A 27,226-nucleotide genomic window follows, 5' to 3' on the forward strand; every position below is an offset into this window, starting at 1 on the left:
TGTGTTCACACCACAAACTAAATGACTAGAATATTGGGCACTACTCAAAGAATTGACAAATTTTAACAAGATGAATGTTGGAGTATGCAACTTATAGAAGAAAGACAAGTGATTTGCCCCAAACAAGTGAGTTGCTATAAAAAGTAGCATATCAATGAAATTGACCAACTTGATGAAAAACGACAAAAATATATAGTTGATCAAATAGAAAATTGGCCGACTAGCCATAAATGCTGATATGGCATCATTTGGGGCTGATTGGAAATATATAGGTTGTGTATCCTTGGCAAAGTTTGAAAATGGTTGCATTCATAGCATGATCACACTTGACACTGATTGAGGAAGAAATGCACACAAATCTAAATAGGCAAATAACGGAGCTCACAACAAGGATATGATTGATTGACAAAATGGTAGGTTAACAAGAAGAAGGAGAAGTTTTGCAGTCCACGATTGCTGAAGAAGAATAAGAAGAGGAGGAGGAAGAATAAGGCACATGCTTGCTGGTTTGTCTCCTATCTAGTACCATTGACTTGCTTCAATTACACCTGGGCTGAACCGAATGCATTGAGGATTGTATTTATTCATTATTTAAATTTTTTTAAATCTTCTGTATTCATTATCTCTGTATTATCCTAACTCTAATTGTGTTTCTTTATTAGTTTTTACGTTTGTTATACGAATGTATTTGTATTATGTAGTTGAAACCCAAGCCCTTGATCAGAAAGTCTATCTTCAAAGAAGGTCTATCTTCAATAATAGGAATAATGAAGAAAAGATAACATTGAACACTTCTACATCAATTCAGTCTTCAAAGTACCCTATCTCGAGAAGTGAGTAAGAGTGGATTCCATAGCCTACCTTGCAAGATTTCACCATGGATAGAGATACTTTTGACTACCCTGGAGAAATAAGACCTTATTCTATTATAGACAAGGAGCTTAAGCTGATCATTGCTCACAAAGTAAAGAAAATCAAAGGGCTTGACAGAAGAATTGCACTTTCATAACAATTACTTAATAATGGTATCCATGATTCTTTCTCTTCAAATGTTGCACATAAATCTGGTGATGTTGTAGGGCCATTGAGACCTCCATGAGGGATGGGCCCTCTTATTGGAGAAAGAGATTCGGAGTATGTCTCTTTCTTTTAGACTTTACCTACTATTCATGTGCAAGATACACAAGTTTCTACTTATGTTTCTTCTTATTCTTTTATTTCTATTTCTTTGCAACATTTCAATAAAGATCATTTGGAAGATACAATTCAAAATGTTGACTATGGAAGATGCTCTCTTGAAGATTAATTCTTGTATGTTAATACATGTAGAGGGGATTATAATAAAAAGTTTGGTAACTCATCTTCCATTTTTCCTGCTTTAAATTATGCTTCTTAAAGTTAGAATGAGTTTGAAGTTTCATATTCAATGCATTCTGCATCTTTATCTTCATTTCAATATCCATCATTAAATCAACAAAGTCAATTTTGTGTATCTACGTCCATATCATTTATGTCTCAATTTCAAAAAACTTCTTTTGTTGCATCACAATTATCATTCACACTATTTATTTTTCCTCTCTAGACATTGCATGTCACATCACACACTGTACCAAGGGATTTTTGAAACATAAGTACAACCTTTAGGACCTTACCATTTTTATTTTCAGGTGGTGCTCATGTATCTATAGGGGAGGTTTTTCTCCATCTTATGCATCTTTGGGATATTCACAACATGGAGTAGCTACCCAAGCTTACCTTGGTGTAGACAAGTCGATACTGCAGTTTGCCAACATGGCAAATCCTAGTGGACCATCTGGTTATGCCATTGTGTTTTAGTTGAGAGTTGCACCAGGTTTGAGAGTCCTTGTGCCTTTTCCATAGGCACATGTGGATCCCTCTCAATCTAGTCATGCCTACGTATCCTATCTTCCTCCCTATTCGTACTTTCCTTTTTTGACACCTCACAATTCTTCATTCTTGTTAGCCTAATATTCTTTTAGTGATAAGACTCATTTTAGTGGGTCTAACTATAGCACTTGGTCAAATTTGATGAGACACGTTCTAGATTCTTAGAACTTGTGAGACCTTGTTTGGGGGCTGCAATCCCAACCAGACCCGCACCTTGTTCCACCAGAGGTTGTCCACTCATGGAAGGCCAAAAATACCTCCATTATAGTCGAGCTGATGTAAGGTATTACTTCTAGAATTTTACTTATAGCTACAATACTTTGACCTACCATCAAAGTGGTGGAAACACTTGAGTGACCACTATGCAGCTCAGGATAGGATCCGTCACATAAACCTTGACCATGAGCTTAAAAATTTTAAAGTCACTAATTGGGATGACCTTAAGGTCAAATTGGTTGAGTATTGGCGAGTTCTTGTTGAATTCTCTACTATAGGGGCTTCTAAGTTTTCTAACAGTGGACTAGATCACTTTGTTCTTGAACAAGATGCCTAGAAAATGCTTCCACTTTTTGCAACAAGTGATCTCACGAGTCACAGCCCCACTATGCCTATGTTCTATGAGTTTGAGTGTTAGCTACTACATTACGCTTGGTTGTTTGGTCGGTTTCATAGTGTATCCTTTGTAGAGGGGGCTTTCGTTATCTCTTCTCAAAAGGGGCAGCAAGAAAAAGGGAAGAAAAATCAAAATTAAAATCAAACTCAAAGTCAAAACCAAGCTAGTGAGTACAAGGGAACTCCCAAATCATCCTTAAAGCTTGGGTGGCAAAATGTATTGAAAAGAAATAGTTATTGCCAATGTAGGCTGACCACTTTGATAACGAGTGTGATCAAAGGCTAGAGGTGTCCAACCCGAAAAGAAGTCTTAGACTGCCACCCCTCACTCAGGTAACTCCCAACAAGGGAGGTAGGGTGGTGGCAATCAAAATCAAGGGTAGTGGCGAGGAGAGACCCATACTGCTATTGGTCAACCGTCACAACCCATATCGCTCGACTCCAAAGGGCATATCTGATTGGTTTGTTGGACACGAGGCCCACCATGTCCCATTAGAGACATACGAGGCCGTGAGCTTAGTCCACATTTGCAGGTTACCTCCTAACGAAGTGGCCATAGAGTTACCTCTTAATGAGATGATCCTATACGTTCTGATTGAGCATACTGATTTACGAAGTTTCCTTTCAATGTGGGCTCTGTAGGAGATAGTTGAGAGTAACACTCTTGTTCTGCTTTTGACATAGGTTGTGAGGGAGACTACTTTTGTGATTAGTGGATAGAGACATCTTCCCTTTTGTGTGTTCTTACTTCTCTTTAATATCACACTTTTAGATCAATGCTAAGGTATCTCTGAGTGAACCTAGCTTTGATACCATGTAAACTCCAAATGAATTAAGATTTAAGAATACAATGAACCTCAAACCTCCCTGTCTTGGGTGGAGCAGGGAAGAGAAGCTGGAAAATGAGACTTTGACAGCTTCTAGAGTGTGAGTGTGATCAGCTGCTGCAAACACAGATCAGAGTGACAAATCAGTCCAAAACAGGCTGAGCATTGAAGGTGGTAGGCTGGCAGCAGGGTGGCCTGCTGGCAGTCAACACAGTGGCAGCAGCTCTAAAAACGCAGGCAGCAGAAGAAATGCAGACCTGCCTGAGTGGGCGACTGCTCCTAGACGTGGTATGTTGGATGGCAGCTGCAGGCTGAAAATGCAGTTGCTGGCTGATGTGGACAGGGGGCTGTCTGCTTTGAACAGGCTGGGTGGCAGTGATACAGTAAAACACAGATGTTGGTGATGGTCAGCAGCTGGGAAATGATACCAAGAAAGTGGGTGACTGCTGCCAACAAGGCACCTTGTAGTAGAAGCTGTCCAATGCCTTAGTAGTAGAAGACTGGACAACAGTTGACTCCACGAACTGTGATATGCACTAGTAGTGGCGTGGACAGCAGTAAGATGTAGGGACCAGCTGATGGATGAAGGTGGATTGATCAGGATGGCAAGTAACTATGCAGCCCATCTATTTATAGATCAGGGACCAGCCAAAATTTGTGGGTTTGCTTATGGATACAGAAGCTTTCTAGATTTTGAGTTTTGGGGCTGTTTAAAAGAGCTGATTAAGGTATTAATATGTAATGCACCTTTTTAAGCTTAATTACCTCCTCTATTGAAGTTTACATATCAGTATTGGTCTGTCTTTGGAGTAACTTGCAGCCTGTTTGTACATGTCAGAAAGAGCAACAGAGAGAGAATTTTGTAGGTGAAGCCCAAAACACAGCTGTGTCAGGTAATGGCAATGAAGTGGCAGGCAGTGACAGCAAGACAATTACCTGGGCAGCAACATGCAGGTAGCAAATGTGGCATTCGAGGACATGGCAGTCCTCGGAAGGAGTGTTGCAGGTCAGAGCAGCAGCCAGAGCGGAAACTGCAGTTGCAGCCATCAAAAGCACAGGCAGCAGGTTGATCACCAGCTGTTGATGGTGACACCTAACTGAGATGATGACACCAAAGGGATGGACAGCAGTAACTCACTTTTGGCATCGTTTTGGGTGGCTGCAGCTGGCATAGTGATATGGAGATGATGATGATGATAATGGGGATAAGGTGTTTGGAATGATTGAGATGGAAGAGTGGTGCAGCTCATGATCTCCTTTTATAGAACTCTCTAAGCCAGTTATCCATACTTTGGAGCGACTTTCTTGCATTTGGACCGAGTTATTTGTACTCTCAGGATAGGTGGGAGAAACTGCAGGGAGACTCTGATTGCATGAGCAGGAGCTACAGGCCTTCAATCACATGCTACAAGTGACTCTAAGCCCCCCACAATGCACCTGTGTTTATTTTAGCTCTGCATTTGACAGCTCCTTATGCAGATAGCCAAGAAGGAGTTATTTCCCTTGATTCCTATTATTATTGCACACTTTGATATGGGATTTTGTGCTCTGTAGCTTACCTTGGTATCTTTGATTGAGGTGCTCTTAGTAGGATTTTGTCTTCTTGGAAGGAAAAAAGTGAGCATAGATGCATGTTATGTTCATAATATCAGCTGCATTTTTGGTCTGGGATATCTAGGGCTTTATTAGAGTGTTCAACATGGTTATAAAATAGGCAATGAAGTGGTGCTGAAGTGGTCTTTTGCAGGCAAATCGATATGTTATCATGGACCCTCGAGAAGGATTAATGGTAAGTTGAAGTTCAAGTTAGTCCATGGAAATTGGGTTGTGGAATCAATCTTAAAATTTGTGGACACATAATGGAATCAGATTTGTACTGAACTAAGCTACTGTCCATGGTACAGATGGTTGGGTACATAATTGAATCAAGCCATTGGCTGCTTCGTCAAGTAAGCTCTGCTTTTTGTAATGATTTTAAGCTATTAGTTGAAATTCTTGAGCACTTTATCCCTTCAGTTGTTAGCCTTTCACTTGAACCTTAGCTTTTCCTTCTGCGCATTCATATATGTGTGATAAAGAACTTCAAAAACACACATGGTACTTCCGAGTTGCTCCTAATAGCATTAACCGTTCTGTTGTATATGCACATCTATCTTATTTTCAAAACAGTTTCTACACCGAAGGCGGCCATTCACTGCTTCTATTATGGATGCATCGGGCAATGTCCTATTTACTGTGAGTTCTCCACAGGAAGCATTTGATAGTCTGCATTAATATTCGCAACTCTAGTTGTTAATTAGTGCTGAATCATTTGTGAACTTGAAAGGGTTATCTTGTTCCAAATTCTTATTGGTTTTCTTTAATTCTATTCAGGTGAGGAGACCGCCTTGGTTCATTAACAGCACGATTTATGCTGAGATAGATGGAGGAGTAAGAAAATTTTGAATTTTCATTAGATCTCTTCAGTTTTCCAATCGGATTTCAGTAAGGGTTAGGTATCTTTTAGTACAATGACGTGAGGAAGTTGACTCTTCTTAATTCTTGCAAACTAGCCTCCAGCTCTGAGCTAAGGGAGTCTTCAATTGCTGGACTTTTTGACTCTGTCTGTACACATTTTCTAGGTTGTGGGCTTTGCCAAAAGGAGATGGCATCTCTGGAAACGTATCTATGACCTTTACTTAGGGTAATGTCTAATGTCTTGCAATCAAGTTTAGTTTTCTTACTGCAGGTGTTTTCAGGTATGAACTCACAAGTAAAAGTTAGTGTTGATAGAAACTAATCTCAGGATTATGACTGTAAGTGTTCTAGCTGATCATAATGAAGCACATACAGCTATAAGAGGTTGTAGCTGAACTCACAAGTAAAAGTTAGTATTGATAGAAACTAATCTCAGGATTATGACTGCAAGTGTTCTAGCTGATCATAATGAAACACACACAGCTATAAGAGGTTGTAGCTGAACTCTTTATTATCTAGACCAGAACTGTGAATAATGTTGATGTCTCTCATATGAATACTTCTCATATTTGTCACCTTTTGGCTGAAGCGTTATATAAACCTTGATAACAAAGAGATTTGTTTTGTTACTTTGTTTGCAGCTATAAGAGGTTGTAGCCGAACCCTTTATTATCTAGATCAGAACTGTGAATAATGTTGATGTCTCTCATATGAATACTTCTCATATTTGTCACTTTTTGGGTGAAGCTTTATGTAAACCTTGATACAAAGAGATTTGTTCTGTTATTTTGTTTGCAGCAAGAGGCAGTTTGCAGTTGTAGAGAATCCTGGTTTTTGGAATTGGACTTTCACTTTGAAAGACGAAAATGGAAAAGTTCTTGGTGAAATTGATCGACATTTTCGGGGCTTTGGTTATGAGGTGATGCATTTATGCAGTTATAAGAAGTTGGTATTTGTCTTTGCTTCAGTAAGAGACCATGTGTGCCTAGCTTGTTGTGGAGCAAATGTAACCGAACCTATTTGTTGCATGCGTTTCTGCTGCCCTCTCTGCCTTGACTCTTTTTCTTCTTGCCCATCTGCTTATGTCTAACATGCCAGCATGCATGGACAGACAGGCTTGCAGCGCACAGATCTGAAGCAAGCATAAACTTCAGGATAAGAACTTCTCTGGAAAAATCTCAGTTGACGTGAGAATGTATGTTGAAGATTCTGCTTGGGGATTAAGACTGGCCAAGAATGGAAAAACATGGAAGAGCTTGCCAAGCAAACTTGCATTTGAAGTTTGAACAGAGGGTCTGGCATGTACTTTTCTCACACCTGACCTTCTCTTAAATACCCCCAAACCGCTGAACAAGAATGTGCCAAAAAGAGTTGGCATGATGAATTCTGGGGACCTCATGCTTGCGTCTATAGCATAGAGAAGCACTGGGGACCTGTACACATGGCCAAGCATGGCGACCTTTCACCACCTAGTCTGGAGGAAGAAGCAGGCATACTTGCCCAAGTTGGGGCACAAGTTTTACTAGCTAGTTTTGTCACCAGACAGCAAAGTGGCATCGAAGGTGTTGCGCGAGCCTAAAGCCAAGACTCCTATTACCTCTCCAGAGACATGGTATAATTATGCTACCTTGCTTTACCAAGTACCTAGAAGCCCCCTCTCCCTCGGCTACTGAAGAGCAGGTCCACTGCCTCTACCTTCTTCACTACGGAAATGATTTGAGACACCGTCGACAGACTGCAGAATGGCTGAGCATAGGACCATGATGGACTAACAATAGAGCACTTCTCACATGTGAGAGTCGTATTGTCTCCATTCCTAGAGCAGTTGTTTAATAGACCCCCTTTTGAAGGACTTCCCTACAATCTAGTCAGTAGATACAATGCCACCAATCAGAAAAGCCCGAGATTCTAGGATTCCCAATAACTATGAGACTGTCATGGTTGGCCATGTGCTACCCAAGATTTATGGTGGATCTGTACCGGAGCATGAGCTGAGTAAATGGGCAGAGACACACAAACGTTTAGCATGTGGACAAGCAAGGTTCAGGAGAGGATATTCTACTCTCACTCGCACATTGCCACACTCCAAGCTATCTAGGAGGGCAGATTACATGGGCAGAGCATCTACTGTTTCTTTCTAGATTTCCACAAAGCCTTTGGTATGGTGCCGTGAGTTAGGCTGATGAAGAGGCTTAAGGATCTCAGGTTGCCAATTGAGTTGCAGTGGGGGCGTATTGGCATTGCATGAGTCGGTGAGTTTGAACCCTAGGAGGGATGTCAAAGGAGATCACAGGCACCATTGGGATGAATCAGGGAGCCTACCCTCACTCACTCTATTCGGGCTGTATGTTGATGTGACATCAAATTATGTTGATAGGATGGGAGGAGACGCCGGAGTTGACCTTGGGGGAGTATTGATGTCTTTACTATCTCTATCTCTGTAAAAGATATGGTGCATCCGAGTGACATTGCAAGCCCTTTGGTGAGTCTGAAATAATTATATTATCATTGACATATAATAATATTGATATTAACACTCTAGTTAGGTTGGATCTTGGGGGCCTTGGAAGGTTTGGTAATATGTCTCTTGTGTCCCTGCAAGATATTGTTAAGGTCAAGATGGCATGATCCATTACCATCCCAATTGGTCTCCTTGAGATCTCAAAGTTCTTGATGTCTTGTATTAACGATGGTGATCCTAATAGGTAGTCCATTGTACTTGCATAGTCGCTTGAAAACAGCGTTTCGAACCCCCAAAATGTGTTAAACATTTCTAAACTGAAATGTGTTTTGGGGGGGGGGTGGGTGTGCGGCGCTTGACCTTAACCCACCCATGTTTACATTTTTACATGATAGGCAATGCGTTTTAGTTTCAACTTTCATTTGTAGCCTTCAAGTTCTACTTCTATTGTATGTGTTTGCATGCTTAGTTCTCTCATTAAAGCCATCTATAATGAGAGGATGCATGGAGTGACACATAAGATTTGCATAACTATAAAGGTTGTACTAACTCTTAATCCTTGAAGTGTACTAGCAACCGGTAGCTACAAAATAGTGAGTGTAATAGGTATGCTTGGCAATGTTAGCATCTAATTATATAAAAGTCGAAGCACTAGCTTGTAGAATATACTATGACTATACTTACATACTCTCACACACTTACATTTATATTGACATTATTTATATTTATATTTTTCACTTCCCAATTTCATCATTTTAGATCGATGCCTTAGTAGGAGTTTCAAAAATGGCAAAAAATGGAGTTTTGGGGTTTTGATTAGTCTTGGAACCGGGGGGGAGGACTTTTGGATTTTAGCATTGAACCCATATAGGCACATTAATATATCAATGCACACAACACCATTTACTCAAATTTTATGCAAAACTCCAAGCCTTCATGTCACATGAGCTTGTCTTCATCTTGTTTCCATCTCTTATATCAAAAGGATGGTGACAAGTCAAGGATTTCAAGCCTTTCTGTCACTATTTTGTAGCTACCGGTTGCTAGCAAGAGTTGAGAGTTAGTACTATCTTAGTTATGCAAATCTTTGTGTGATTGCTTCCATTCTCTCACTATTGATGTCTTTAATTAAGAGAGAGAGGCACACAAATACGTGTAATAAAAGTATAATTTGAAGGCTAGAATTGAAAGTTCAAGGCCTCTTTCCCCCCAACCAGAAAAATTTCTTCCAAACATATTATTAAAAAAAAGGGATTAATCTTGAAACAATTTGGGAGTTTCTGAAATATTTCTGAAATGTGTTTTTGTTTCAGAGGTCCTAAACACCATTTCGAGATATTATGAATGAGGCTGAAACTCCATTTCACAACTCCTAAACATGTTTTTGTTTCCTGTTTCTGAAACTCTTGTCAACTATGTACTTGCCTCTCGCATGTGATTCCAATATGTTAGGGCATCTGATCTTGGCTTGCATGAGAGACCATTGAAAATGGCTAATCTATGTGCACTTTTCAAAGCTAGTCTCTCCCGTAGATACCCACTTCTCTATCCTAGGCCATGTGTATGGACCCACCTCATCTACATCAATCTCTTTGAACATGGCATCCTCCTACACATAAAAGTCACTTTATTTTTCCTTGGTCCATACATTAAAATTACTTACCAATAATATATCTCTTGAGTTAGCATATCTCATGATATCCTTATATAGTGCATCAAAGGGTGACCCATCCCGTAAAGCACATCTTGAGTTTGCAAGGGAAAAATAGAATATTGCAATGAAGATGTCGTGTTGTCTCCTTGCACGTATGCTGAAACTTGATCCATGTGTATCGTACATCTTCATCTTTGTGCACCACGTGCATGATAGCTTTGAGATCCTCTCGAAAAAGTATGGCCACACCCCCAGAGCCCTTATTGCCAGCATGTTTTCTAGCTTGTGTGCGGAACACACTTTCCCATTTGTGCCCCTATACATTTGGTAGTCGGCTCCTTTTGTAGTTGTGCATTATGTATACATGGCTGTATCCATATTTCAAAAATTGTCCTCACAATACCCCTCATTGTTAGGGTGGGACGCTCATTGTCTCCTGAGATGTGGCAAATGCCTAGAAGCTATGGAACACAGAGCACTTGGCTGTTGGCTCGATCAGGAAGTGTGTCATGTGGTATAGGCCATTAGGCTGTGCCTCACCCACGAGCAATCACTAAACCAGTCTGAGAGTCAAGGACCTCGACTGTGGTTGCTGTAAAGAAAACTGCTCACCCCAGCTGACAAAGCTGCTGAACAGATAACAAGTTTACCCCAAGCTGAGGAACATGATATACATTGTCCAGCAAAGCTAGATCCAGACCCTTGTCCGTGGCAAAAATGACGCAACCTTGAGCCTGAATCTTAACCAAGGAGTTGTTTCCTACGCGCCACCCGCTCGGTTGTAGGGGCTCGGGTATGAAAGATGTCCTCTATAGGAGTCATGTGATGTGTAGCTCCACTGGCCACAATTCAAACATGAGCTGAAGTGCTTGGCTGTGACAAGTGTGCTTCTGCGGAAACCTTGTTAGGAGACAACTCACAGATATGGATGAAACTTGCATCTGATGTCTCTATGGATACGATGTGGGCCGTTGTAGACTAGTCAGACAAGCTCTCTGGAGTTGAGAACGTTGTCGACTGAGATTGCTGACCGGTGGTAGTGTGAGCCTGAGCGTTAAACTGCCCCTTGCCATCACCCTGCCTTCCTTGCTGGGGGTTGCCCAAGGGGAGTTTGTTTAGAAACAGTGTGACCTGATCGTCAGAGGACTTGGGAGTCTCCGTAGTGGAGAATTCGGCAAGATGACGCCGATACTCAGCCAACTTGACTTTCAAGTCATCTCGATCAGAGATTTTGAAATTTTGAAGCTCATGGTCAAGATTGATATGATGGATTCTATCTCGAGCCGCATAGAGGCTAGTCAAGTGTGCCCATCGCTCTAACTCTAAGTCAAAATACTGAAGCTGAGAATGAAACTCAGGCAATAAGCCCTGCATCAGCTCAGCAATAGCGGATGCATTCCTAGCCTTCCATGAGTGGATAACTTCATATGGAATAAGTGCGGGATTGCAAGACTTTAACTTCAATGCATAAGCTCTTTCTCAATTTGCCCACAGGCTCTCCTTATCCCTATTTATAGTATCTAACAAGTGGTAAAGTTTGACTCGTTGAAATGAGTCTTGTCATTGAATGCATACTTGGCTGAAGATGAGGTAGAACCACGAGGTGTTGGGAAAGTGGGGTAAGATGGATGGTTGGAATAAGATGGTGGTGGTGGTGGTGGAGGGGTTTGATAAGGAGGAGGGGGAAGAGGTGGTTAGGCAGAAATGGGCTGTGAATGTCCAATGAGTGCTGATTGAGGCGGAGGCACTGGAACATGAATGTTTCCATAAGGTGCCGGTATAGGTGGAGGCACTGGGACACGCAAGCCCTGTCCAAAGTTCAGCTAGGGCATAATAGGATGACCAGAAAGTCCACTAGATAAGGCCATGGAGGCAAATTGTGGTACCAACTGATCCACTTTCGGGAGAAACTAGAAGGGATACCTAGGCTGCAATGATCCCGAAAGTGTGTGAGAAGAAGATGGAACACCATCCAATTGAGGTAAGGATGAGGTCCTAAAAGGTGTGCCTATGTTTCCATATTCCCCCGGTGTGATGTGCGGTGCAACATGAGGTGTCTGAAATGGGAATGTGAATGGTGTGAATGGAAGTGGAGAAGCAATTGAAGAAGTTGGTGTGATGGGAGGGTTTTGAATTTGTGGAGTGAAAGGTGAAGATGTATTTTGTTTATTTTTTCCATTTAATGATTGAAAATGAAAAGATGATGATGAAGATGCACCATGTAATGAAGGAATATGAACACCAAATTCATTTTGATTTTGAGAAGTAAATTGAAAAGAAGGAAGGGTAGAAAAAGAAGTACTTGGCTTTTTCTCATAATCCCCACGATGCGTATTAACATACAAGAATTGGTCCTCAAGAGAACCTTTTTCATAGTTAACAGACTGTACTCTTTCTTCCTCATGATTTCTACTAGTATATTGCAAAACAGAAGAGGTAAAAGACAAAGGAACAAAAGACGAATCTAAAGTACCTTGCATTGGAGTAGACAGAAGAGAATGAAAGAATGGAATATACTTCGGATCTCTTTCTCCAATAGGGGGTCCCATCCCTGATGGAGGTCTTGATAGCCCTGCAACATCATTAGACTTACGTGCAAAATCTAAAGAAAGAAAATCATATATACCTTCATTGAGTAGCTTTTCAAAATCACATATATCTTCATTGAATACCTTCATTAGACTTATGTGCAAAATCTAAAGAGAGAATATCACGTATACGTTCATTGACAAAAGTAAAACATTGTAATGGAGCAACTATCAAGCCTCTGAAGAGCCTTTTGGAATGTTAATTACTATTTTCTAAGGGAACACTTGTTAAATACTTTGCCTTAACAAATGCATCAACCAATGTGTATATTGAATTTTGGATTATGGCATAACACTACACATTGAAATTTCAAACTCTCCCCAACAATTGATAAAGGGGTAGAAAGTTATGCATCCACATGCACATCTATTCCTTACAAAAGCAAGGATATTCATAACCTATTATGTTTCTCATAACCATTATCCTCAATTTGTGCAACAATAAGATATTGGTTGTGATTGATTCTTGGGGTCTACTTTCTTACCTCTGTGACTATTTTCTTACCTTTGCGAGTTTCGATCCATGCGTAGGTAGCATCGAGGACATATGTGTGAAGCTCATAGGTGCATAGATGATGTTTGCGCCCTCAAAGCATTTGTCACTCCATCCAACTCTGGGGCGAGCTTGTAGAGTATTGTCCCTACAAGATGTGCCTTTGAAAGGACAAACTGCATGTGTTGAAGTTGATCCTGTACTTGTGTAACATGGAGCAAAAATGACTGAATGGTGTCCTTAGACTCAAACTTTATCTGCTAAACCTGTCCATAAAGGGCCATTGTATGCATGGTGGAAGGTGCTTCATCCAACATTTGAAGCTTTGACCATACTTTTGGAGATGTCTTGTAGGAGATAACCGTTCGTAGTAACTCCTTTAGAGATACATTGAAAAAGAGCAGAATAGGAACGTGTATCATCCAAATCCCATGTAAGTATGAAGAAATGCTCTAAACAAAGAAAACACAAAACCAATCGTACAACAAAGCATAGACTGATAAACATAGAACGCAGTTAGGGTTAGGGTATGGTAACTCATAGACAGTGAACACAATGAATAATAAAGTGAATGAATAATTAATATACAGTGCTCATGCAACAAACACACTACGCAGTGAGTACTGAATCTCGAACTCTTGTATCTCTAGGATCAAGGCAGAGGTTATGAGTTGTAGAATATGTTCTACTTTGAACAAATCCCAAATCACAGCCAAAGGTAGCCTTTGAGTATCGAACACCAACAAACGCAGCCAAGGAAGGTTGGATTTGACGTAGATGGTAGTGCAGGAGAGAGAGAGAGACTAAAAAGGAGGTACCTAAGGAGAGAGAAAGATTGGGTGACAATTGCTAGGTGCAAGGGTAGCTTGTGGAGAAGAGAGAAGATCATGGCGATAGCTCCAGACTATTGGTGACAACACAAGATGCTGACGTCAGTATTAAACGCAGCACTCAAATAGTAGGTGATAGCGCTAGGGTACCAGGTGATAGGTGCAGACAGGTGGTGAAGGTTGGAATTAGATGTAGGTGGTAAGCAGATGGCTAGCTAACCACGATGTCCTGCGCAAATGGGGTGTGGGCAGCGAAGATGTGGCTTCTGAAACATGAAAAACGAGATTAAGGGAGAGTGGTGGGTTTCATGCCTATTTATAGAAAGTTTGGGGCACCCAAATTGGGGTTTTGCATGTGGGACAGAGTAACTCTTTAGGATCACGTTTCTTTTTAAAATAAGAGGTTTTCTTCATTAATTAAGTGTGTTTTGGGCTATTTAAGCCATGTTAAATTCTAAGTGCATTAAAATACTGACTAAACAAACTAACCAAGAATGCAAGATCTGGCCTTGTACGAATCAACTAGAGTAATTTCTCTACAAGAGAATGATAGGTATGAGTATCAAAAGGTTGCCCGAGGTATCCTTGTGTAGATGGATAGTGGGATCTAGAGGTGTGGCTATTGGCGGTGTCTAATTAGTGCAATACTGTTTCCTCAACTATAGTGCGTATTTCTGCTATGACAGAAAGATACTTCCCTTGAATCTATCAATCTCCATCCCCAAGATATAAAACAACAAATCTAAGTTAGTCATCTCAAATGTAGAGTAAAGTTGCGTCTTAATTTTTGCGAGAGCCATAGAATATGAGTCAGCAAGTACTATATCATCAACATGCAGCACGATATAGCTGACCCCTGTGCTAGTGGTACGTACATATAGATTTGGATCATAGGGGGTAGAATAGTATCCATGAGTTTGTAAGAACTCATCCATCCTGTGGTACCAAGACCTCAACGCTTGCTTTAGCCCATGAAGAGCTTTCCGTAAGCGAAATACCTTGTTAGTCTAGTCAACAGAAGAAAAACTGGAAGGTTGCTTCAGATAGATTTCCTCCTTTAAATACCATTTAGAAAGGAACTTTGGACGTCCATCTGATAGTTTGGTCAACCATGGTGAGTGGCGAGTGTAACCAATAGATGACATGATATCAACTGAGTGGTTGATGCAAAGGTTTCTTCATAGTCAATGCTATGATTTTGCATGAAACCTTGCACTATAAGGTGAGCCTTGTATTTGTCTAAAGTACCATCAGCCTTTAGCTTGGTCCTAAAAATCCACTTTGTCCTAATGACTAGTTTGTGACGAGGACAATTCACCAATGTCCAAGTCCCATTGCGATCAAGACTATCTAGTTTCATCTCCACGGCCTTATGCCACAGAGGGTCCTGGAGGGCCTCTTGCCAACTGTCTAGCTCAGAATGTGCAATGTAATCTACTATAAACAACGATGAATATGAAGGCTTAGGGGCAAGCTAAGCAAACCTTCTACGGCTCTTTGGAGGGAAATACGATGAAGGATCCCTAAATCTTGCATGATGTGCTAGTACCGGCGAGGTAACGGGTCTGGTAGAGGAGGTTGGGGAGCTGAAGTATTTGTTGGAAGGTTATGAGCGCATAGTAGAACCGACTTAGTAGGCACGATCTTGAATGATGTGAGCAAAGGTGAGGATGAACAGTCTAGTGTAGAGGACTGCACTATGTCCCTTGCATCATCAAAGACGACATTCCTCCTAACAATTACCTTGTTTGTCCGAGGATCGAACAAACGATAAACTTTTGCTTTAGGAGAATAGCCCACAAAGATCAAGAGATCTACTTGATGGGTGAGCTTTCCAATCTTGTCATTAAGAGTGTGCATATAAGCATGACTACCGAAAAGTCTGAAGTGAGAAATAACAGGCTGAGAGCAAAAAAATATATTATATGGAGTCTTTTTAGGGATTGTGGCAATCGGGCATCGGTTGAGGATGTACATTGAATGAGTGATAGCCTCGACCCAAAGGTGCTCAGGAAGTTCTGTTGCGAACAATATAGAGCATGCCATATTTAGGACTGTGTGGTTTCTACGCTTTCTGACTCCATTTTGTGCAGGGGAGTTGGTAGAGGTGAGCTGGTGTGCAATGCCTTGCTCGTGTAGAAACTTAGAGAACTCATGGGAGGTAAACTCGCCACTAGAATCATTCCTCATAGTACCCACATGATGACCGGTCTGGTTATGAATCAGCAGCACCGAAGCACTGAAATAAGTGAAGGTATTAGACTTGTGCTTTAGGAAGTACACCCATATGTATCGAGAGAAATTATTCACTATCAAGAAGAAGTATAGTGTGCCATTTAAGGTGGCAATGGACATGGGACCATAAAGATCTACATGAATGAGCCTAAGGGATTCTGTAGCATGAGTGATAAACTGCTGAAGAAAGGTTGTATGATGTTGCTTACCTAGTTGACATTCTTTACAAACCTCTAGAGATAGTTTTAGCCGTGGAAGGCTCTCAACCATCAAGTGTGTCATGTAGTAAAGGCCATTAGGCTGTGCCTTGCAGCAAGCAATCACTAAACCAGAGTTTAGGACCTTGACGGTGGTTGTGGTGAAGAAAACTGCTCGCCCCAACTGACAAAGCTACTAAACAGACAATAAGTTCATCCCAAGATGGAAGACATGATAGACATTATCCAACAAAGCGAGATCTGGATGTAGATTAGTGGGAAAACTGACACGACTTTGGGCCTGAATCTTGATCGAGAAGTTGTTTCCTATGTGAATACTCCCGGTTGTAAGGGCTCAAGAAATGAAAATGTTTACTCTAGGAATCACATAATGGGTAGCTCTATTATCCACAAGCCAAATAGGTGTTGACATGCTTAGCTAGGACGAGTGGGCCTTTATAGGCACCTCATCAAGAGGCAACTCGTAGATGTAAACGAGACTCACATCCAATGTCTCTAAGGAGATGATGTGGGCTCGGTAGACCAGTTAGAAAAACCCTCTGGAGTTGAGTAGTTTGCCGATTGTGATGATTGACCAATGGTAGTGTGGATCTGGCCTCGCCATTGCCCCTGCTAAGGGTTGCCACCACCCTACTTCCCCTATTGGGGGTTACCCAACTTGGTTGTGTGCCTCTTGCCTTAGATCAATACTCGTTGTCAGAATGGCGAAACATTGACTATACTTATTCTTTTTAGGTACATTTTGCCATCTAGGTTTTAGTGTAGATCGAGTGACTCCTTGGGATTCACTTGCTTTGTTTTGGTTCTAATTTTGATTTGAGTTTTGTTTGCTAATTTTGATTTGAGTTTTGTTTGCCCTTGCCCTATTGTCTCCTTTGAGAAGATGCAACTAGAGCCCCCTCTATTGAGGGCATGTTATGAAATTGATTAAACAACCATGCATAATGCAACAGGTGACACTCAAACTCATAAAATGTAAGCATTTGAGATTGTAAATCACCTGTTGCACAAAATGGCAGCTTATTAAGAGACAAGGTAACTTGATCGTTTAAGGACTTGGAAGCCCTAGTGGTTGAGAACTCAATGAGGAGACGCCGATACTCAACCAAATTGACTTTCAAGTCATCCTTGTGTGTGATTTTGAAATTTTGGAGCTTATGATCCGAATTGATGCGACGGGTTCTATCTGGATCTGCATAGCAGCTAGTCAAATGTACCCAGTGCTCGGATGCTAAGTCGAAATGTTGAAGCTGAGAGTGAAACTCAGGCAATAAGACTTGCATAAGCTTGACAATAGTGGAGGTGTTATGAGCCTTCCATAATCGGACGACCTCCTATGGAAGAAAGGCACGATTTTGTTGGGGATCCAACCCTTCCACTAAATCCCATAGGTTCTAAGAGTCTAAGACATGTCTCATCAAATTTGACCAAGTGGTGTAGTTCGGCCTGTTGAAACGAGTCTTGTCATTAAATGCATGCTTGGCAGATGAGGAGTTAGAACCATGAGGTGTTTGGAAGGATGAATAGATGGGATAAGATCGTGGTGGTGGTGGCGGATAAGGAGGAGGTAAAGGTGGATAGGCAAAAATAGGCTGCTGATGTCCAATGAGTGCCAATTGTTGCAGAGGTACCAAAACAAACACATGTCCATATGATACCGTAGGTGTAGGTGGAGGCACTAAGACACGATAGCCTTGTCCAAATGTTGGATGTGTTAGCGATATCAGATCCCTGGCTGTATAGTACGGCAGACTGGTCAGACTGACCAGTCGGACTGCCATGTGGCAGTCCGACCTGTACTGGTCAGTCGGCTGCATTTAATGCAGCCGACCTGCATATTCTGGGCGCATATTTTCAGGCTATTTATAGCCGATGTTCAGCACAGTCTTCTACACAATTCTGTTTGCAGATTTCAGGCTGGAGATCGTGCAGACTGCAGCAGACTTCGAGGTGAACAGCAGGTTGCATCGTCGAGGTGGAGACACGCAGTCCCGCGCACTGCGCCCGTGTACATATCTGCATATCTTTGTATATAGCACACTTTATACAGCAGATCTTCATCTTCCACTGTCTCTTTCTCTCTCTCTCTTCTCTCTGCGTTCTCTCTCTCTCAGTCTTGGTCCCACGCTTCCGCATCGCTGCACTTTGACATGGTATCAGAGTAGTGAAGAAGGGCTGACTGAGTGAAGAACCTACCTGAAGAGGAGATTCCATCGCGACACAAGGCTGCGTTTCCAGCGTTCGAGGGCGAGCGGGAGGGCTGTGCATCGGAACAAGGCTGAAGCGAGCGTGAGCGTGCGGGAAAGGAGTCCAGTTGGTGGATTTGCTGCTGTTTACTATTGTTTGTAGAGGAGGAAGGCTGAGTTTTCAGCTTTCAAGTGCAGGTTTTGCTTTTTCATCGCCTCCGGCAGGTAAAGAATATAGGGACACGGAAGAAAGAGCCCTAGTAGGCTGCGTTTTCACAGTCAGAGGGGGCTGCTTTTGCGTTTGTGAAGGCGTTACAGGTTAAGATGTCTGCAAAGATTGACTTGGAGTTCTAGACGATCATGGATCGGAAGGTGCCTGTCTTACCGGCTCTTCCTGCAGATCAAAAGCTCGATGGCGACAATTACCGCATCTGGCGCGTGATGATATTGGCCATCCTTGAGTCTTATGATTTGGCAGAGCTTGTACGGGAGGAGATCGACCGGCCCTCGGTGAGAGATGAGTCCAAACTCTCTTCCGATGCTTGTGCGGAGTTGGCCAAGGCACAGTCTCACTGGGACAAACTGAATGCCCGGATTCGCTCTTTTCTTTTTCTGTCTTGTACTATAGTCGTGATAGCCCACATCGAGCACTTGACGGTGGCTCGAGAGATATGGCTGGAGCTTGACCAGATGTATAACCGGATGACCCTTATGAAGCGGGTTTCTTTGGAGGTGCAGATGCGAACCTTGTTCGTGAATAAGTCTTCTTCGTTGCGGAAGCACATCAACAAGCTTAGACAGCTTCAGATGCAGGTTCAGAATGTGGGGAAGCCGGTTTCCTCCGAAGACATGGCGATCACACTGTTGTCCCAGTTGCTGCCACGATTCGGTGCTTTCTTCTCCGCCCTTATTGCCTCGGGGTGTGAGTCTACTCTTCGGTGGAAAGAGTTGGTTCCTATGGTCTTGGACCAAGAGGAACAACTGAAGGGACAGCATGCTTCCAAGTCGGAAGCCTTGACAGGTCAAGCCTCTTAGAAGAAGGGGAAGGACCAAAAGAAGAAGAAGGAGGACAACAAGTCAAAGAAGGACAAGGAAAAATAATCCACATGCCATATTTGTGGTAAGACCGGCCATTGGAAGAAGGATTGCCCCGACAAAGACAAGAAGGTCACCAACAAGAAGGACACGAAGGATTCTGGAGTGGTGTCTGCACCCTCATCAACTACGTTTCTTCATTTAGCAGTCATTGAGGACTCTACACCGAAGGCTTTTGATGCTGCGATGACAGCTCCCCAGGCTTGAGAGTGGATTGTTGACAGTGGTGCCTCCTGGCACATGACTCATTCCTCAGTTGGTGTTGCCCAGTTGCGATCGTCGCGTGGGCATATTCTCATCAGAGATAGCTCTTCGGTGTCTATTGCAGGACGGGGTGAAATGCAGCTTATTCCAAATGGACGTGGTGGTACTCATACCTCAGAGGTCTTGCATGTGCCAGGTTTAGGTTATCATCTACTTTTGGTTCATAAGATTTGTTCACTTGGACTTTTGGTGGAGTTTGACAGTGATTCGGTGCGAGTCCTTGATCGTGGGTCAAGGAAGGTTCTCTCATCAGGATATGAGGAGAACGGCATCTACAAATTGACGTCTTCTACCGCTCTCCCTACTCTTCTTCTTACCTCTCAGGCACAGTCAGAGCTATGGCATGCTCGGTTTGGTCACCTCAACTATGATTATCTTCGGAGGGCGTCACGTGGACAGCTTGTTCGAGGGTTGCCGGACATAGTGGTGAGCCAGCAGCCATGCGTCTCCTGCATTCGTGGGAAGCAGCATAGGGATGCGTTTCCCAACAAAGCTTTGTGGCGGTCTACTTCATCGATGGAGCTTGTATCTACGGATCTTTGTGGCCCTATGAGGAATGAGTCATTGCAAGGGAGCTCTACTTCATGCTGATCGTAGATGACTACAGCAGGATGACTTGGGCCTATTTCTTGGCGTTGAAGTCGGAGGCTTTCTCCCACTTCAAGGATTGGCTTCTCTTTGAGGAGAACCGATCGGGCCGGCACTTGAAGACCTTGTGATCCGACAAGGGTGGTGAATTTGTTTCTAATGAGTTTGCTTGTTTTTGTTCAGATAAAGGTATTCACCAGGAGTTTGATAACACCAACAGTCCTCAAGAAAATGGCATTCTTGAACGGAAGAACCGAAGTGTGATCGAGAGGCGTGCACCATGATGGAGCACCGATAGATACCTCAGTTTCTGTGGGTCGAGGTTGTGGCTATTGCAGTCCACATCCTTAACCGATCCCCCACTTCGGCCGTTGCTGGGATGACACCTTTTGAGGCTTACTTTGGGACTAAGCCCGATGTTTCTTATTTCAGGGTTTTTGGGTGTGATGCCTATGTTCACATTACCAAGACTCATCGCGATAAATTTGAAGCAGCTTCTCGAAGATAGGTGTTTGTTGGCTACAGCTCTCAGTTCCAAGGCTATCGTTTGTATGATCCCGTCAAGCGGGATGTGTACACCAGTTGAGATGTGCGGTTCGTGGAGGTTCCGGCCATAGCAGCGGGTGAGAAGCATCCCGTTCTTGGAGATCCAGGGGAGAGTTGGGCTCCCGAGACAGTTCCTTTGGAGCCAACGCCTTTTGATTCCGATTCTGTTTCCGATACAGAGTCTACTGTTCCACCGGTCACCCCTGAGGAGTTACCACTGGTGGATATCCCAGAGTCTTCAGTTGATGGAGAGAGACGCGGCCTTCTCCTTGTTGGGCCCGTGACATACTCCGTGATTTAGGGATCGAGGCGGTCCCTGAGGAGTGGGGACCGCAGGATGGTCCGTGGCGGTCACAGAGACACTAGGCACATTCTACGGAGCTTGTTTGCTCTAACTATCGTTTGATGACCCGTGTTATGCAGGATTGAGAGCCCACCTCCGTGAAGGAGGCTTTACAGTCCGCACCATGGAAGGAAGCTATGGAAGTCGAGTTGGAGGCTATTGAGAGGAATGACACTTGGTATCTCGTGCCTCGCCCCTCGAATAAGAAGGTGATTGGCGTCAAATGGGTCTTCAAGACCAAGTACCTTAGCGATGGTTCTTTGGACAAGCACAAGGCTCGCCTTGTTGCTAAAGGTTTTGCACAGCGCCCAGGGATTGATTGTCATGACACTTTTACCCCCACTGCTCGTATGGCGACTATTCGAGCTGTTCTTGCCTTGGCTGGCCATAGGAGATGGCCTGTCTATGAGTTGGATGTGAAGTCAGCCTTCTTCAATGGTGATTTGAAGAAGGAGATCTATGTCGAGCAGCCTCCTGACTTTGGATCTTCAGATGGGCAAGTCTACAGGTTAAAGAAGGCCTTGTATGGCCTCAAGCAAGCTCCGCGTGCATGGAACGAGAAGATTGACTCGTTCCTTCAGTCACAGTTGGGATATCGGCGTTCCCAGGCCGATCCGTAGCTTTATGTACACACTTCCGAGACTGGTTGGGTGCTTTTTGTGTTGTATGTTGACGATTTGATTGTCACAGGTGATCATGCATAGAAGGTCAAAGAGACGAAGACAGCTTTACATCAGGCATTCGAGATGACGGACTTGGGTCTACTCCATTTCTTCTTGGGCCATGAGATTTATCAGTCTCAGAGGGGGATTTTCATCTCTCAACAGAGATATGTACATGAGCTCTTGGTTTCTTTTGCGATGGAGGATTGTCGGACCATTTCTACTCCTATGGATCCGAACTGGAAGGCCACTTCACATTCAGATTCTCCCTTGGCAGATGCTTTACACTATCGTCAGTTGATTGGATCATTGATTTGGCTCCTCAACACTTGTGTTGATCTTTGTTTTGCTGTTGGTCTCTTGGCAGGGTTCATGAGTGAACCTCAGACGGTGTATTGGCAGGCTGCCCAGAGGATACTTCAGTATTTGAGGGGGACATCTGACTTAGGGATTTATTATCCAGTAGGCACAGGTGGTTCAGATCTTGTACTTGTAGGTTGGAGCGACTCGGGCTGGCGATGTGGACCACAGGCGGTCTACTACAGGCTACTGTTTTACCTTGGGTGCAGGTGTTATCCATGGAGTAGTAAGAAGCAGCCCACGGTAGCCCTTTCGTCTACTGAGGTGGAGTATCGGGCCGCGTCTTCCAACACATGTGAGGCTGTGTGGCTTCGGAGATTGTTGGAGGAGCTTGGCTGCCCCCAGACTCGTCCTACTTTGCTGCAATGCGTCAATGAGAGTTGCATTGCCTTGGCACGGAATCTTGTTTTCCATGCCCAGGCGAAGCACATAGAGATCCAGTACCACTTCATCTGGGAGAAGCTTCTGGATGAGACCATTGCTGTGGAGTACTGCAAGACGGAGGACAATCTTGTAGATTTGTTTATGAAGGCGCTTCCCCAGGCTTTACTTCGGAGACATGCCAGATCCCTCATGCTTCTGTCCCGTCCAGGCTCTGAGAGGGGGTGTTAGCGATATCAGAACCCTGGCCGTATAGTACGGCAAACTAGTCAGACTGACCAGTTGGACTGCCACATGGCAGTTTTGGGCGCATATTTTCTGGCTATTTATAGCCGATGTTCAGCACAGTCTTCTACATAGTTCTGTTTGCAGATTTCAGGTTGGAGATCGTGCAGACTGCAGCAGGCTTCGAGGTGAATAGCAAGTTGCATTGTCGAGGTGGAGACACGCAGTCCCGCGCACTGTGCCCATGTACATATCTGCATATCTTTGTATATAGCACACTTTATACAACAGATCTTCATCTTCCATTGTCTCTTTCTCTCTCTCTCTTCTCTCTGCGTTCTCTCTCTCTCAGTCTTGGTCCCACGCTTCCGCATCGCTGCACTCTGACAGGATGGTACACAACATAATGATTGGATGGTCTGCTAGGTACGTCTGGGATAACAAACGATCCACACTCGAGTATGTCTGGGATGCACCCCCATAGGGATAACTCGAAAGTGTGTGTGTGGGAGGTCGAGCCTTCATCACTGATACACTAGCCAGGAACGGGTATGTAGAGGTCCTAAAGGTTTTGTCTAAATGTGTAGAATCCCCTTGTGTGGCATGTGGTGGATAATGTGGTGCACTTAATGGAAGCAGAAAGGAAGGTGCAACGGAAGATGAGGGAGGGATGGGCAAAAGCCCAAATGGATTTGTGATGGATTTTGTTGTGGGAAACATGGTTGGTTCCTTTTGTCCATTAAATGCACTAGATGAAGATGCATCTACTCCATATTGACCATGAGAAATAAAATCATTCGAAGGAAAAGGAAGGCTAGGAATACTTACAAGTTCTTTTAGTTTCTTACATAGTTTTGAGTTTATGAATAAATACATTTCTTCCTCATTACTCACAAACCAAAGCTTGTTTTGAAGCGTTCCTTCTTGATGAGCATCTCCCAATCCAATAGAAAATACAGAAATAGTTGGCATAGAATCTGAAATACTAGGGTTCGTGCGTGGCATTAGAGAAAAGAATTACTATGGAAGTGATGTGTAATCCGAGCCAGGTTCCACTTACGGACGGTTGATCAGTAGTGGAGATTTCGAAGATCGTGCAGGATCATTAGTTTTGTGCACCAAATCTAAAGGGAAAACTCAGGCTTACCTTCAACCTCCTGTTGAGTGCTATGCATAAGGATGAGATCATACTCAATGGCAGAAATTTGATATGGTCTGTGGACTCCATGGTAGTTCGATGGTTCTTTGCCCATGTTAGGTCACAATAGCAAGTTGACAGACCCAATCCTGATCGTTTTTGTCCATGTTTGGTTATGGAGATTGGAGTGGTGTTATGAATGTGTTGAAGTCATTTGACCCTTCTCTTGTTTATGCTTTCACAAATGAGCTTTCCGATCAAAGGCCAAGGTTTCTCAAAGAGTAACTAGCTTTGATACCATGTGAAGAAATGCTCTAAACACAGAAAATACAAAACCAATTGTACAACAAAGCAGAGATTGATAAACATAGAACATAGTTAGGGCTCAAATTAGGGTAACTCAGAGACAGTGAACATAACGAATAATAAATATACAGTGCTCATGCAACAAATACACTTATGCAGTGAGTATTGCTTAACTCTCGTATCTTTGGTATCAAGGCAAATGTTATGAGTTGTAGAGTATGTCGTACTCCGAATAGATTCTGAATCACAGCCAAGGTAGCCTTTGTGTGTTGAACACCAGCAAATGTAGCCAAGGAAGGTTGAATCTGATGCAAACGGCGGCAATGTACGAGAGAGAAAGACTAAAATCACAGGCATCTGAGGAGAGAGAAAAATTGGGTGACAGTTGGTAGGTGCAAATGCAGCTTGTGGAGGAGAGAAGATTAGAATGACAACTCCAAACCATTGATAATAGCACCAGACACTGACATTAGCATCAAATGTAGCACTTAGATAGTTGATCATAGCTCCAAGGTACTAGCAGGCGGTAGTTGCAGACAAATGGTTAAGGTTGAAATCAGGCGGCAGATGGTAGCAAACGGCTGGAGAAATCTTTGACCACGATGTCCTCTGTGAATGGGGTGTGGGCAGTAGAGATACGGCTCTTGAAACTTGCAAAACGGGATTAAGGGAGAGTGGTGGGCTGCATGCCTATTTATAGAAAGTTTGGGGCGCCCAAAATAGGATTTTGCATGTGGGACATAGTAACTCTCTAGGATTGTGTTTCTCTTTAAAATCAGCTTTTGCCCAAAGCAGGCTTACATCGCAGCACTCCATGTAAGATAATCAGGTCCATGTAACTAAACATTTGTAAAAGTGCATGGAGGAGCCATATGGAGAAGATAAGATAGAAGGTAAACCAAGAGAGAAAACTGCCAACCAAACAATACAAATTGCCCAAAAAGAGAGTTCGCATGCAGTATTCATAGGCTGATCACAAAAACACAATGTTGATAGTACCAAAATCTGCAAGAAAAAAGTCAGAAGATGTTGCCCAACAGTGGAGCAGTGTCAAAGGCTGAACATGCAGAAAATTTGGATTAAACATAGTAGGCAACAACAACACAAGAGCTGATAGATGCAGCCAAAGGGTTGCAGCCTGAAAGCACAAATCCTGGGAGGGCTGACGTCCGCTGGCGCTGCAGTAAATGCAGCAAAGGCAGAAGAATCAGAGGGAAATCTGCACGATGGACAGCATCAAACAGTCGTCTGATCAGCAAATGAAGGGGACGGCCTGAAATCAGCAGAAAAATCGCAGTATGAAAGTCAATCTTGCAATTTGATACCATGTTAGAAGTGGTGCAGCAATGGAAGCATAGACAAGTGCTGAAATAAGCTACTGAACACAAGACAGAAGAGAGATAATACAGAAGAACATTGCAAAAGAAGAGAACTCAGAGATGTGCTTAGGAAGTGGAATCCATATATCAAACATGAGACAATTGCATACAATGGTGAGTCACTGGCTGCGTGGGCACTTGCACCGGCTCCTCTCTTCAACGGGAAGTCCACTTGAAGAATGATGATGACTGATTGAAGAGGAGGAGCCTCACTAAATATAGGTACAAAATAGGCCAAATATAGCAATTGGTTGGCCAGCATTACATGCTGACCAACTGGCATAAAATGCCACAAATAAATCACTACAATAATCCCTCAAATAATGATAATGTGTCCAGTCCTGACAAGCATGCACAGACTTACACATGAGTTGACAATCCTGCTAACATGTAAGAACCTCTTGAGTAGGCACTTGTGCATCCAAAATCTCCTCCACACAGACAGGGATAGCTTGATGGTTATGCTCGATATATTCTCCCAAGAGGGTATTCGCGAACTTGAGCCCAATTCGGTTCCTGCAAATCTTGCGAAGCAACAGAAACTACGTGAGCATATGAGCAAGGCATAGAATCACCCGAGTTCTCATGGAGATGCTTGCTGTGTTTGACAAATGGCTAAACATCAAGGTGGGGTGAAGCCATCTCATTGGTGGAGGTTACCATGTCTCCTTTCAGTGCATCTTCTTCCACGTCCATGTTTGGACCCAAGATTGTATATAATGGATCCATAGCATCCTAGTTTAGGCCTGCCATGAAAGAGCAGGGCCGCTAGTTCACTCTTCCACAGTTGCCCATAAATTGCCTTGTCCTTGCACGTAGCAAACAAAGCAGGCTTGTGGGTTTCTTTCAACGCGTGCTCAGGGAACAGACAAGGAAGAAATAGGTTGCACGTAGTGATTCGTCCCCAAGAGTAGGTAGGGTGGCTCTCAATTGTTGTGTGTGTGTGTGTGGGTGTGTGCGTGCGTGCGTGTGTTTCCGGTTGTGCATAGGGCAAGACAATATGCATTGTCTTGTAGAGGCATTTTAGGCAGTACGTAGGTTGAGGGCGGTGTGCACAGGACTAGGTGGGTAAGAGAATGTGGGCCTAGGGCAGTAAAGGGATAGGCCTAGGGTTTCATCAACTTGGGCTAGGCGACCCAGGGCAACGCCATTGCCAAGACTCTCTCTCTCTCTCTCTCTCTCTCTCTCTCCCTCACATAGAGAGATCAGTGAATTCACCCCCACCAAACACACCACCCCCACCCCCCCTCCCCCCCCCCCCCCCCCCTCCCCGGGCCGGTCATTTTGGACTATGTATCGTGCCATTAGTTCTCTCATGAGACAAAGTAATGAGTGCTTTTAACCATGTTGTCTCCGCTTGAGACCAACAATGAAAATGGAGACAACTAAATATGCTCATACTTGCGATCATAAGGACTGCAACGTAGGCTAGTATGATGTACTAAATAATCTCCCAATCATAGTTGCCCA

The 27,226-nt window shown here is 43.3% G+C and overlaps 1 protein-coding gene across 1 annotated transcript in view; it reads left to right on the forward strand.

Annotated features, from left to right (window-relative positions):
- Positions 1–27,226, forward strand: part of LOC148032501 (phospholipid scramblase family protein C343.06c-like) — an 81,124-nt gene that overhangs the window by 48,352 nt on the left and 5,546 nt on the right. The window contains exons 3-8 of the mRNA XM_087683181.1: positions 5,095–5,136; positions 5,252–5,296; positions 5,517–5,582; positions 5,721–5,777; positions 5,969–6,030; positions 6,603–6,723. Coding sequence (XP_087539307.1) covers positions 5,095–5,136; positions 5,252–5,296; positions 5,517–5,582; positions 5,721–5,777; positions 5,969–6,030; positions 6,603–6,723 — 393 coding nt within the window. The remainder of the gene's footprint in view (positions 1–5,094; positions 5,137–5,251; positions 5,297–5,516; positions 5,583–5,720; positions 5,778–5,968; positions 6,031–6,602; positions 6,724–27,226) is intronic.

Source organism: Lygodium microphyllum, chromosome 8 (genome assembly GCF_053477565.2).
Source record: "Lygodium microphyllum isolate KBCC chromosome 8, Lygodium_microphyllum_v1.1.10, whole genome shotgun sequence".
Classification (NCBI taxonomy): Eukaryota; Viridiplantae; Streptophyta; class Polypodiopsida; order Schizaeales; family Lygodiaceae; genus Lygodium; species Lygodium microphyllum.